Source organism: Nothoprocta perdicaria, unplaced genomic scaffold, assembly GCF_003342845.1.
Source record: "Nothoprocta perdicaria isolate Ctin4 unplaced genomic scaffold, notPer1 scaffold_196, whole genome shotgun sequence".
NCBI lineage: Eukaryota > Metazoa > Chordata > Aves > Tinamiformes > Tinamidae > Nothoprocta > Nothoprocta perdicaria.
Genome location: NW_020455160.1, coordinates 1249273 through 1262334, shown reverse-complemented (window position 1 = coordinate 1262334; position 13062 = coordinate 1249273). Strand labels below are relative to the sequence as shown.

At 44.1% G+C, this 13062-nt stretch overlaps 1 protein-coding gene across 1 annotated transcript in view; it reads left to right on the top strand.

Moving 5' to 3' along the window:
• Positions 1 to 12560, top strand: part of CEP250 (centrosomal protein 250) — a 35311-nt gene extending 22751 nt beyond the window's left edge. The window contains exons 25-29 of the mRNA XM_026037308.1: positions 4212 to 8618; positions 9758 to 9913; positions 10395 to 10508; positions 10653 to 10700; positions 11953 to 12560. Of these exons, the coding sequence (XP_025893093.1) occupies positions 4212 to 8618; positions 9758 to 9913; positions 10395 to 10508; positions 10653 to 10700; positions 11953 to 12240 (5013 nt within the window). The 3' untranslated portion in view covers positions 12241 to 12560. The remainder of the gene's footprint in view (positions 1 to 4211; positions 8619 to 9757; positions 9914 to 10394; positions 10509 to 10652; positions 10701 to 11952) is intronic.
• Positions 12561 to 13062: the final 502 nt, after the last annotated feature.

The following is a 13062-nucleotide window of genomic DNA, read 5'->3' as shown; positions in this document are numbered from 1 at the left end:
GTCCAGTTCTGAGAAGCTTGAAAATCAGGAGGTAGTTAAGAACTTTATATAATAATGTACATAATATACAATATTGATCAAATTTTCCTCATTTTCCCCTTTCATCTGCTCCTCATTTCTTGTTTGCCAGGCCATGCAGCTACATCTACAGAGCCATCGCTTTGAATAAGAGTAGTCAGTTTAGAAAGGAAAAACATTAAGATGAAAAGTTGAGTTAACCTCAATTAAGATGAATAGAAGCATATCTGGAGAGAACACAGGCAGTGCAAGGGCAGAAGAACAATATTTATATTAGTGATATTTTTTTTCTTTAACTTTCCTAATAGGTCTCCTAATAGCATAATTATGAAAGCATGCTGGAGTCATGTAAAACTCAGTTATGATTTAGGCTTTTTGTTTACCTCAGTCCTGAAGATTTCTGCCCTTTAAGCATAGTCAAGATAACTTTTGAACCTGGTCTCTATTTACATTGCATGGCTTGTGCATTTTCTGGTTGTGATGAAATAATCTCTATTTATATTCATAAGTGATGTGGGAGAGGATTTGAGGAGACAAATTTTGCAACTAATGGAAACTTTTTCAGCGTTTCACAGATGTGGGCAGACTGTGGGAGAAATTTGAGAAACAGAACAGCTGATAGATAAATATATATGTCTGCAAGGGAAAAATGGTCCTGGTTTCAAACACAGAAGAATTACAGAATCACAGAATACTTAAGGTTGGAAGGGACCTCTAGAGATCATCTAGTCCAACCTTCCTGTCGCTGGCCACCAGTGAAAACAGCCTGTCCCCTTCCTCCCTGCATTCTCCCTTCCTGAACTTATACATATTAATCAGATCCCCTCTGAGCCTTCTCTTCTCCAGAGAAAACAGGCCCAGCTCACTCAGCCTCTCCTCATACGAGAGATGTTCCATTCCCTTAATCATCCTAGTTGCCCTTCTCTGGGCCCTCTCGAGAAGCTCCACGTCCCTCCTATACTGGGGTGCCCAGAACTGCACACAGTACTCCAGGTGCGGCCTCACCAGAGCTGAGCAGAGGGGCAGAATCACCTCCCTTGACCTGCTGGCAACATCCTCCTGATGCAGGCCAGGATCCCATTGGCCTTCTTGGCCACGAGGGCACACTGCTGACTCATGGTTAACTTAGTGTCAACCACGACTCCCAGGTCCCTCTCCGTGGAGGTGCTTTCCAGCAGGTCGACCCCTAATCTGTACTGATGCCTGGGGTTATTCCTCCCCAGGTGCAGGACCCTGCACTTATCCGTATTGAACCTCATGAGGTTCCCCTCTGCCCAACTCTCCAGCCTGTCCAGGTCCCTCTGGATGGCAGCACAGCCCTCCGGAGTGTCGGCCACTCCACCCAGCTTGGTGTCATCYGCACACTTGCTCAGGGTGCATTCCGTGCCCCCATTCAGGTCATTGATGAACAGGCTGAACAGCACCGGGCCCAGTACTGACCCCTGGGAGACACCACTGGCCACAGGCCTCCAACTGGACTCGGCCCCATTTATCACCACCCTCTGAACTCTGCCATCCAGCCAGCCCTTGATCCACCTCACTGTGCACTCGTCTAGTCCACTGTCCCGGAGCTTCCGTATGAGGATATTATGGGAGACAGTGTCAAAAGCCTTGCTGAAGTCAAGGTACACAACATCCACGGCTCTCCCCTCGTCCAGCCTGTCATCCCATCATAGAAGGCTGTGAGGTTCGTCAGACATGACTTCCCCCTGGTGAATCCATGCTGACTGCTCCTCAACACCTTCTTCTCCTTCATATGCCTGGAGATTGTCTCTAGGATGAACTGCTCCATCACCTTTCCAGGGACGGAGGTGAGGCTGACCGGCCTGTAATTGCCCGGCTCCTCCCTCTTGCCCTTTTTGAAGACTGGAGTGACGTTGGCTCTCTTCCAGTCCTCGGGCACCTCCCCTGTTCTCCAGGACCTCTCAAAGATAATGGAGAGAGGCTGAGCAATAACCTCGGTCAGTTCCCTCAGCACTCTTGGGTGCATCCCATCTGGGCCCATAGATTTTTGGGTGGCCAGTTTGCCTAAGTGATCCCTAACCCAATCCTTCTCAACCCGTGGAAGGTCTTCCTTTAGCCCATTTATATCTCTTCTGTTGGAGCCCTGCAGTTCATGGCGGGTTGCCTTAGCAGTAAAGACAGAGGCAAAGAAGGCATTTAGTAACTCTGCCTTCTCGGCATCCTCCGTCACCAAGGCCCCTTCCCCATTCAGCAGTGCACTAACATTTTCCCTTGTCTTCCTCTTGCTGTTGACATACTTACAGAAACCCTTCCTGTTGTCCCTGACATGCCTCGCCAACTCTAATTCCACCCGGGCTTTGGACTTCCTCATTTCGTATCTGTATTCCTCCCACGTGGCCTGTCCCTTCTTCCACAAGCTGTACACTCTTTTTTTTTTCATTCACTTTGCCCAGTAATTCTTCACCCATCCATACAGGTCTCCTGCCCCGCTTACTCGACGTTTTTTGTGGGAATACACCGATCCTGAGCTTGGAGGAAGTGGCGCTTGAATATTAGCCAGCTCTCCTGGACTCCCTTTCCTTCTAGGACCCTGACCCAGGGGACTGCTCCAAGGAGCTCCCTGAAGAGGTCCAAGTTGGCTCTCTTGAAGTCCAGGGTAGCTATCCTACTTCTTGCCCCATCTCCTCCACGCCGGATCGTGAATTCCAACATCTCGTGGTCGCTGCAGCCCAGACTGCCCCAACCCTCACGTCTCCCACTAGACCATCTCTGTTAGTATCAGGTCTAGCAGTGCCCCTCCCCTTGTTGGCTCCTCAACCACCTGCGTCAAGAAGTTATCTGCAATGATGTGCAGGAACCTCCTGGACTGTCTGTTCCTGGCTATGTGGTTTTCCCAGCAGATATCAGGGTGGTTGAAGTCCCCCAGGAGGACCAGGGCCTCCCCCAGGAGGATCGGGAGGCTTCTTGCAGCTGCCCGTAGAAGGCTTCGTCCACTTCCTCATCCTGGTCAGGAGGCCTGTAGTAAACTCCCACCACCGTGTCACCCCTGCTGGCTTGCCCCTTTATCCTCACCCACAGGCTCTCTACTCGCATTCCATCCTCTCCTACGCTGAGCTCTAAGCATTCCAGTTGCTCCCTCACATGAAGAGCAACTCCGCCACCTTGCCTTCCTGCCCTGTCCCTCTTGAAAAGCCTGTAGCCCTCCATGGCCACATTCCAGTCTGCAGTCTCACCATTAAGGCTGCAGTCTCACCATTAGCTCTCAAAAGGGAAGGCAGTGGAGTTCAGGTGGTTGGTTTCATGAAATCACTATTTAGCAGAAGTAAAAAAATTGTATTGTTCAGCTCAATACAGTTGACAACTATATAATTGTCAATATTGTTGACAACTATTGTATTGTTCTCTCTTCCCTTCCTAGTAGAGAGAATAGTATCATGCCATTTCCTATATCACAGTTATCCTGGACCTTAATCCTGGGAGCAGTTCTGAGAAAAAGAGGCTCTGCAAAAAGGAAAAGGAAGAAAGGACCAGCTGAGTAGTCTGAGATTCTTCAGCTGAGGAAAAAAATGGCCTGTAGGGTGGCATAGGAAAGCTTTACAACATCTTGAGTGGCAGGGAGAAAGCAGGCAGGCACATTCCACTGTTTTCCAATGGAAGAACAAGGGCCATCAGAGGTAGCTAGTGGCAGTTAGGCTGCAAGCAAATGAATGGAGGTATTTTTTCTTAATTCATCAGACATGCAAACCCTTTCCAAATGGATGTTTTAAGTGTTGTTAATGCAAAAAGTTTATATGTTTTCAGAAAGAGACTGTGAAAGCTGTATAAGCTTGCCCTATTCTTGCTCTTCCAAGGTATGGACTTACAGCCATATTTTTGTATAGAATACTAGGCAGGAAGGATCCTTGGTTTGAGCCAGTTCAATCATTTACAGTGACTGCAGAATCAGTCGTGGATGGAACTTGCTAAAGATAGTCCAATTCTCAACTCACTCTTTGAAAGAAAGTTGAAAATTTAAGTGTAATAGGGAAACTAACTGAATAAATTTTTCTACTAAAAGTTTAAGTGGCAGGTTTTGATCATCATGTCATCCAGTCACCAAAGCAGGAGCTTAAATCTAGTATGAAAAACAAGCATACATACATACATGTACATGTATGTATAAATGTGTGTGTGTGTATATATATATATAAAAAAAACTGAATTATTGAATTTTGTCTCATTTGTTGCAGCATGAGCAAGACACACTGCAAACAGTTAAGGAAGAAATGGTGTGGGAGATAAAACTTCTTCAGGAATCTGTCACAGCCTCTGAAGCTCGAGCAAATGCAGCAACAAATATGAAACACTCCCTTGAACAAGAACTTCAAAGTACATTATCTGTCCTGACAATTAAAAACGAGGAAATGGTGGCTCAACAGGAGAAAATCCAGATGCTCCAGAAGGAGGTAGCAGAGGCGAAAGCTTTGCAGGAAAATCTTACTCACCTGACAGCCATCGTATCAAAGAGGGAGGGAGAAATTAAATTGCATGAGGAAAAGATCAGAATGCTGGAAAATCAAAACAAAATGCTTCAAAGTACTTTAGATGACGTTATTAAAGATAAAACAGAGAAAAAAAAGAAGATAGAATCCCAGCAAGGACAGATACAGGAACTGGAGAAGCAGCACAAAATGCAGTCAATTACTATAAGCAAAATGGAGAAGGACCTGGAAGAGCGAGACCAGGAGATGAAAACCCAGCAAGAACAGATAGAAGAGCTGCAGAAACAGCAAGAAATACAGAGGAGTGCTCTAACTAAGACAAGCAAGGACATGCAGGAGAGGGACTGGGAGATTAGATCCCAACAAGAACGCATACAGGAGCTACAGAAGCAGCGGGAAAGACACAGGAGTGCTCTAAGCAACACCAGGAAGGACCTGGAAGAGAAAGAGGAAGAGATCAGATCCCATCAGGAAAAGATACAGGAACTAGAGAAGCAGCAGGAACACCAGACTATTACTGTAGGAAAAATGAGGAAGGACCTAGAGGAGAGAGACCAAGAGATCAGAACCCAGCACGAACAGATACAGGAGCTGGAGAAGCAGCAAGAAATACAGAGTATTTCTATAGGAAAGATGAGGAAGCATCTGGAGGAGAGAAACCAGGAGATCACATCCCAGGAGGAACGAATACAGGAGCTGGAGGAACAGCGTGAAATACAGAGGACTGCTCTAAGCAAGATGAGGAAGGATCTGGAGGAGAGAGATCAGGAGATCGGATCCCTGCAAAAACAAATACAGGAGCTAGAGGAGCAGCGTGAAATGCAAAGGAGTGCACTAAGTAAGATGAGCAAAGATGTGGAAGAGAGAGGCCAGGAGATCAAATCCCAGAATGATCAGATATGGGAGCTAGAGAAGCAGCGAGAAATACACAGTATTACTGTAGGAAAGATGAGCAAGGACCTGAAAGAGAGAGACCAAGAGATCAGAACCCAGCAGGAACAAATATGGGAACTGGAAATGAAGCAAGAAATGCAGAGGAGTTTTCTGAGCCATACCAAAAAGAATCTGGAGGAGAAAGACCAGGAGATCAGATCCCAGAAGGAAAAGATACAGGAACTGGAGAAGCAGCAGGAACACCAGACTATTACCATAGGAAAGATGAGGAAAGATGTGGAGGAGAGAGACGAAGAGATCAGAAACCAGCAAGAACGCATACAGGAGCTGGAGAAGAAGCAAGAAATACAAAGGAATGCTCTAAGCAACAGCAGAAAGGACCTGGAAGAGAAAGACCAGGAAATCAGATCCCAACATGAAAAGATAAAGGAGCTAGAGAAGCAGCAGGAACATCAGACTATTACTGTAGGAAAGATGAGGAAAGATCTGGAGGAGAGAGACCAAAAGATCAGAACGCAGCATGAACAGATACAGGAGCTGGAGAAGAATCAAGAAATACAAAGGGATGCTCTAAGCAACAGCAGAAAGGACCTGGAGGAGAAAGACCAGGAAATCAGATCCCAACATGAGAAGATAAAGGAGTATGAGAAGCAGCAGGAACACCAGACTGTTACTGTAGGAAAGATGAGGAAAGATCTGGAGGAGAGAGACCAAGAGATCAGAAATCAGCAAGAACAGATACAGGAGCTGGAGAAGCAGCGACAAGTACAAAGGAATGCTCTAAGCAACACCAGCAAGGACCTGGAGGAGAAAGACCAGGAGATCACATTCCAGAAGGAAAAGATACAGGAGTTAGAGAAGCAGCAGGAACATCAGACTATTACAGTAGGAAAGATGAGGAAGGATCTGGAGGAGAGAGACCAGAAGATCAGAACGCAGAATGAACAGATACAGGAGCTGGAGAAGAATCAAGAAATACAAAGGAATGCTCTAAGCAACACCAGCAAGGACCTGGAGGAGAAAGACCAGGAAATCAGATCCCAGAAGGAAAAGATACAGGAGTTGGAGAAGCAGCAGGAACACCAGACTGTTACTGTAGGAAAGATGGGAAAGGACCTAGAGGAGAGAGACCAAGAGATCAGAATGCAGCAAGAACAGATACAGGAGCTGGAGGAGCAGCATGAAATGGAGAGGACTGCTCTAAGCAAGATGAGGAAGGATCTGGAGGAGAGAGATCAGGAGATTAGATCCCTGCAAAAACAAATACAGGAGCTAGAGTTGCAGCATGAAATGCAAAGGAGTGCTCTAAGTAAGATGAGCAAAGACGTGGAAGAGAGAGACCGGGAGATCAAATTCCAAGAGAGGAAAATGATGGCGCTAGAAGAACATGGTGCATCACAAGTAAGTCATCTGCTAGAGGAACTCGATCATATGAAGACAAACTTGAAGGAGAAAAACTTAGAGCTCATGTCTCAGGCTCAGCAGGCCCATGAACTGGAAATGAAGAGAGAAGAAGTGAAATCTCTACATGCAGACCTAGAACATCTGTGGGCAGTTCTCAGGAACAGAGAAGGTGAGACTGAGTCTCAAAGGGATCAGTTAAGATGTTTTCAGCAGTACAAGGAACAGCAGGATGGGTACCTACAAGAGCTGCACGGTGAATTAGTAAAGGTGACACTTTCTGTATCTGAAAGAGATCAAAAGCTTGAATTGCAGCAAAAACAAATCCAGGAATCTGAAACAGCCATGGAAACCAAGTTAAAGACTGTCCATGACCAACTGGAGCAGACATTAGAAACTTTAAAAGAGAAGGACAAGCACCTAGAGAGGCAGATACAGCAAACAAGGAAATATGAGGAAAAAACAGAAAACCAGATGAAAGTTTTACATAGAGACTTGGAAGACTGTAAGGCAATTTTGAGAGAAAGAGAATTCATGATTGAGTCTCAGAAGAATCTGATTGAGACCTTCCAAAAACAAGAAAGAGACTCTGAACAGCAGAGGAAAATTCTGGAACATCTTAAAGTGACAGTAAAGGAACAAGAGCAAGAAAATGCCTCCCTTAAGAAGCAATGTGAGGAATACAAGGAAAAGCAGAAGCAGCACAAAGCTGAGCAAGCAAATCTTCAAGAAACAGAAGCAATTCTGAAAGAGAGAGAAAGAAAGATAGAGCTCCTGGAAGAGGCTATTTTTAAGCTTCAGCAGCAAAAAGAAGAGACAGTGATGCAGACTAAAGCTTTACTAAATAAACTAAAAGATGCTGAATCTTCTCTAGAAGCTAGAGAGCAGGAGATCATGTCTTTACAAAAGCATGTCCAGGAGCTTCTAGAGCAGAAGGTATTAGATGGCAAACAGGCTAAAGATCTACAGGATGTAGATAAAATGATCCAGACAGTGAAAAGCAAGAGTTCGGAGTTCCTCAGTCAGATAAAACAAATTAACATGTACCATCTTCGTGAAGAAAGTATGAAAGTAGCACTAACATCTTGCCAAAAGCAAGTGAGTCTGCTTGAGGAAATGGTGAAGAGGAGAGATGAAGACAATGAAACTCTTAGACGAAAACTTCAGCTCAAAGAAGAACTGAAGACCTCGCAAAATCTCCAGGTTATGCTGACTGAAGAGAAAGAAGAGAATAGATATCCCAGAGAGCAAGAGAAGCTCCTGGAAGAAATCTTAAATGAGAGAGAGCAAAAGACTAAGGCTCAAGGTGAACAAAAGCGATTGGAGAAAGAGGCAATGAGAGGTCTTCAGGAAGATCTGCAGCATGTTCAGCATACTCTGGTCAAGAAGGATGAAGAGATCAAATACCAGAGAGAGAGAGTTAGGTATTTAGAGAAGACTCTGACAAGGAGAGAGCAAGAACTTCGGAAGCAGAGTGAATTCCTGAAACAATTAACGTCAGCTTTGCGATGGAAAGATGAAGGGGAGACTCTAAAGAAAAAAATTCAGAAACTCCAAAAATGGGAGGAAGAAGAAGCGGAAAAGAAGAAAGTTCTCCAGGAGAGAGACCATTTCCTGAAAAGGCAGAATGAGCTAGCCCAACAACTGGAAGATGAGAGGAAAGTAAAGGGAAAGGAATTGGAACGTGTGACTGCTATTTTGAAGCAGACAGAAAGTGGAGAAATAGAATGGAAAGAGAAGGCCCAAACACTGACTCTTGCCCTTACAAAGAGTGAAATGGCCAATAGCTCTTTAAGGGAAGAAATAGCCATTCTACAGAATATGGTTTCAGAGAGGGACAAGGACCGGTTTCACTTTCAGGTAGGCGGTGTGACTGATCATCAGTCAACTAAGATGCCTGTAAAAGATTCTTGTGGTGTTTCCTGTGAATATATAGCTGTTCAGCAAAACTGTGATTGCAGATATCAGAAAAACTACATGACTTTTTCATATCCATTTCACTATGGATTTTGGCACTGAGGGAGGTTCTTGTGCAAGGGGGGATCAGAGGAGGTGACTCATATTGAAATATCTGTAGAGGAAACTTAGCAAATAAACAGTAACAAGTAGCTGTGTGAAAACAGAAGATAAATATGAAATTAAAATTGAAATAGGTATATGCATTATATTCACAGAGATGGGCTCTGGGCTGATATGTAACTCCTTAGCAAAGAGATTTCTGAATTACAGTTAAATCTATGTAAACAACAATTTAGTGCTCAGCAGTGGTCAGGAGAACACAATGAAGAAAAGAACAGAGGACAAAAACCTAATAGTTTATCATTGCAGAAATACATGGTTCATCTACATCTTGTATGTTGCATATGGTTTGGGTCTCCAAGGAAAGTAGAACTAAAGACAGCAGATTATGCAGTGAAGGTCAGAGAAGATGATTAAAAGTGTCAAATAGCTTTCATATGAGAAACTTGAATATCTAAGTCTTCAGTAAGTGAAAGAGGTGACTGATGGAAGAGGGAGATGATGGACCTTTATGAAATCATTAAGCAAGCTCAGTAGGAAGTGTCCCTCTCCAAACCAGAAGAGAGGATACTGAGCAAAACTAGCAGGAAGGTTTTGTAGAAAGAACAGAGGTAGAGACTTTTTCCATTCATGTGCTTAAGCTGTGGTACTGAAGTTGCTGAAGACAGTTACTGAAAGTTTATATGAAGATTTAAAAAAAAATGGACAAAGTTGTGGAGGAAGAATCTATTCAGGGGCTGTTGAGTATGGCTTAGGAAGTCCCAGTACTACAAGATACTGGAGGCCAGGAAATCTTCCTGTGTTATTGTCTCCTTCTCAAACTCTTCTCTAGGCATCTTTGGTGGGTGACAAGAGCATGACAAAACTGCACAGGTGAGGAGTGAAAGAACATAGAGTGCAGGGGAGGAAGATCTGTTTTTTCTAATCCTTCTGATGTTAACATGGCACCAGCTTGCATAAACTTCTCTCTGTATACTCAGCAAGCTAGTGCAGAAAGAGAACTGTTATCGTGGCTCTTTGAGAAAAGACTCATGCAGCAACGTCTGGAATCTCTGCAGCGAGCGGTTGCAAGACTGGAACATGAGAAAACTGAGCTGAAGCAACTCAACGCTGAGCTCAGAAGGACTCTTGATCAGGTAGATGTTGCTGTCGTGGCGGACTAACAATGACACCTGGTTGAAAACTGTCTCTCGTTACTTCTGCAAATCTTCATGGTTCTCTGGAACATGCATATTCCTACAAAGAGTGCTTTGTGGTCCACTTCTTGTATCTCTTGTATTCTTCCACCTACTTTTCCCCTGTGTATGTGCAGTTTAATATTTTCTTTTTCATTCCTGCACTCCACTGTCTGCACAGGAACATATACATTCAAGTATCTCCTCTCCTGCTCTGGTTTTCTCATAAATGTTTGCCTGTTCCTGATATTCTTATGTCAGGAACTATATCCTTTTGCTCTCTCCTTTCCCTATAGTCTTGACTGCTTTTTGTTCCCAACTTTCTCTGATGAAATAATAGTCTCTGAACATAAATCTCCTCTTAAACAATGATATTCAGAGGTCTAGTTGTTCCTTCTTTGGTGGCAGGTTTCTGTGACCCTTTCTCCTATCCAATATGCAGGTGGAGCGTGAACGGAGGAGACTGAAGAGGGATTATACTGGTCAGTCACTACCGGATATGTGCAAGTTTTCTCTTTCTGAGTCAGACCAGGACAAGATGCCTGCTTCTGAACAGGTCTGAACAAAATCTTACTTGGTGGGAGGCAGGTCTGACCATGCAGAGAGACTACGATAAATCTTAGTGGCAACAGCCCTCACTAATAACAGATAATATGACCAGACTAGAGACTGAAAATAAACCATTGCATTTTCTTTCCAGGAGGAGGCTCATGCTCTCTGCAGACGATTAACTGAGTTACAGAATCAGGTGAGAAGTAAAAAAGCTCTCATGAAAATCTGTAGCTGCACTAGTGGGCACAATTTTCTATAATGTTTTAGCACAAGTTTTGTTTAAGTGGTTCCAAACTTTGAGGAAGGTGATGGAAATATGCAGTTAGCAACATTTGCTGTTCATACCCAAGCAACAGCATTCATCTAGGTCTAGTCTCTGACTTGCCTAGTGGCCAGGTGTGTTGTTTGTGTGGTGGGAGGGGGGGACATTGCAGGTAATTCAGAAAACTTGAACTCACCGGAATCTAGATAACTATGTTAATCATGGTGCTAATACTCAGCTGAGAGGCCATAAGCACTATAAGGATATTTGTTTTATCAGTGTAAGAATGTACATTACAACTACTGAGCCCTGTTGCCTCCTGTGATGAGGGTACTGACCGTATCAGCAGTTCTCCAGATTTCTCTTCCACATACTTTTAGGGGTCAAGTACACCCTTGTCCTCTGGAGGATATGAATGTTCACACATGCTAAAGGCAAATGCATATAATATTTATGTAGGTGAAGTAGAAGATGATATTTAGCTCTGGAACAGAGAGAATACTCCTGAAGCCAGCAAGTTACCACTTGAGGATGTTTTTACTGGGAATCCTGGGTATCTAAAGTTGTTTTACTACAGATAGCTAAATGAACATCCTTCCCCTTGAGCCTCAGCAATCCCTTTGAATTCGTTGTTCCCTGACCTTGTTCATCAAATTCTGTTCTGTGTTCTGCTGATAATGTAAAATGCTGTAAAGTTGAAAAAGAATTTGCTCCTTTTGCATGTGATAGCTGTGAAGTATTAGCTATGTACCTGGCCCCTGAGCAACCAGTCTCACAGTGATGAAGTGACTGATACTGCTGCTGAGAAAAAAAAGGATGTGGAACTAAAGTGTCAGTAGCACAAATCTTTCTTTTTGAAGGGGGGGGAAGAATTGGCTTCCTAAATCTTGTCGGAAGATACCTCTTGCTTTAATATCCTGGTGTTGTACGTGGTACACCAGAAAGAAACCTAAACTGATCATAATCTAAGTTCAATTCAGTGTGGCTTCCTGAGCTTACTACTTCCCATTCAAGCCCATCCTGAGCTTACTACTTCCCATACTACTTCCCACTACTTCCCACCCAACAAGGTGTTGGTCAGAGCTGGAATTAAGAGTATGCTTTTCTCGTAATAAATGATACCTTGGAATTAACAGTGATAGTGACAAGTTGGACTTGTCCGAGCCTCGCCTTTTGCCTCTTTCAGGTGTCCCTTCTGCAGAAGCAGTTGGCACGGGAACGAAAATATAAACAGGACTATGTTGAGTGCTGCGCGAAGACCAATCAGGAACTGTTAGACCTTCACCAAGAGCTGTCCTACTCCTTAGAAGCTGTGGTCAGGGAGCCCAGAGCTGCTGTTCTGGAGGCAGAGACTCAGAAGCTGGATCGGTCTCTGAATCATAACTTGGCATTAACACTTGTGGACTGTCAGTCTCCTGAGAAACAGCTGCCGCATTCGACAGCTGGAACTGCCAGGTGTGATGAGCTGATGTAACCAGGGTACAGGAGGTGAACTATGGCAGGGGAATTTAATGGAATCACGAGTTCTGAGGTAAGACAGAAGCTCAGAGCATGGTGTTCACTGTGACAGCTACCCCATTGGAGCAGTGCTGGGATAGACTGGTGCAGGCTTGTGTGGCTGGGGTTGATCATATGCCTGGGAAGTGGGGGGATAAATGTGATGAGCAGGTAGAATCATCTTCCTTTCCTGATGCACTCCATGGCATGCTTCATCAGGGCCTAGGTAGCCCTCCAAGTGTTAGGTCATACCTGCCAACTTACGTACTGTTTACAAAGATTTTTTTGTGTGTTATTTTTTCAATAAATTTATTTCTCAAAAAAAAGTGTCCATACCCTGACTTTCTATTTTTCATCAGATTCTTTATGTTCAGAATTTGGATCAATTCTTTCTGCTGAATTCAGTGAGGAGCTCATTACTCTTCTGAGGACAGCAGAAGGGAGAGAGTCGATTGACAGCTTCTTTTCTGGGTGTTGTTTACAAATGAAAACTTAAATGTTGCAGAACTCTGCTACCCCTCTACCATGAGGCAAAAGGTGGGTAAATATCTGGCTTGAGAGAGGATTATAGCAGTTTTTCACTTTTTGAGCTGAGAATAAGTCTTGCTCGACTCATGTCTTGAGTTCACAGGTATCTCCAGGGAGAAATAAGGAGTAAGGGGTTAGAAACATGAAAGGGGCGCAAATAACAGCCAGAAATACATAATTTAGGGGTGGTAGGATTTTTTTCTTCTTCTTTTGGTACCAAAAAGCCCTGGCACATTTACATTGACGCTCTGGACCATTAAAACGGGGAGGC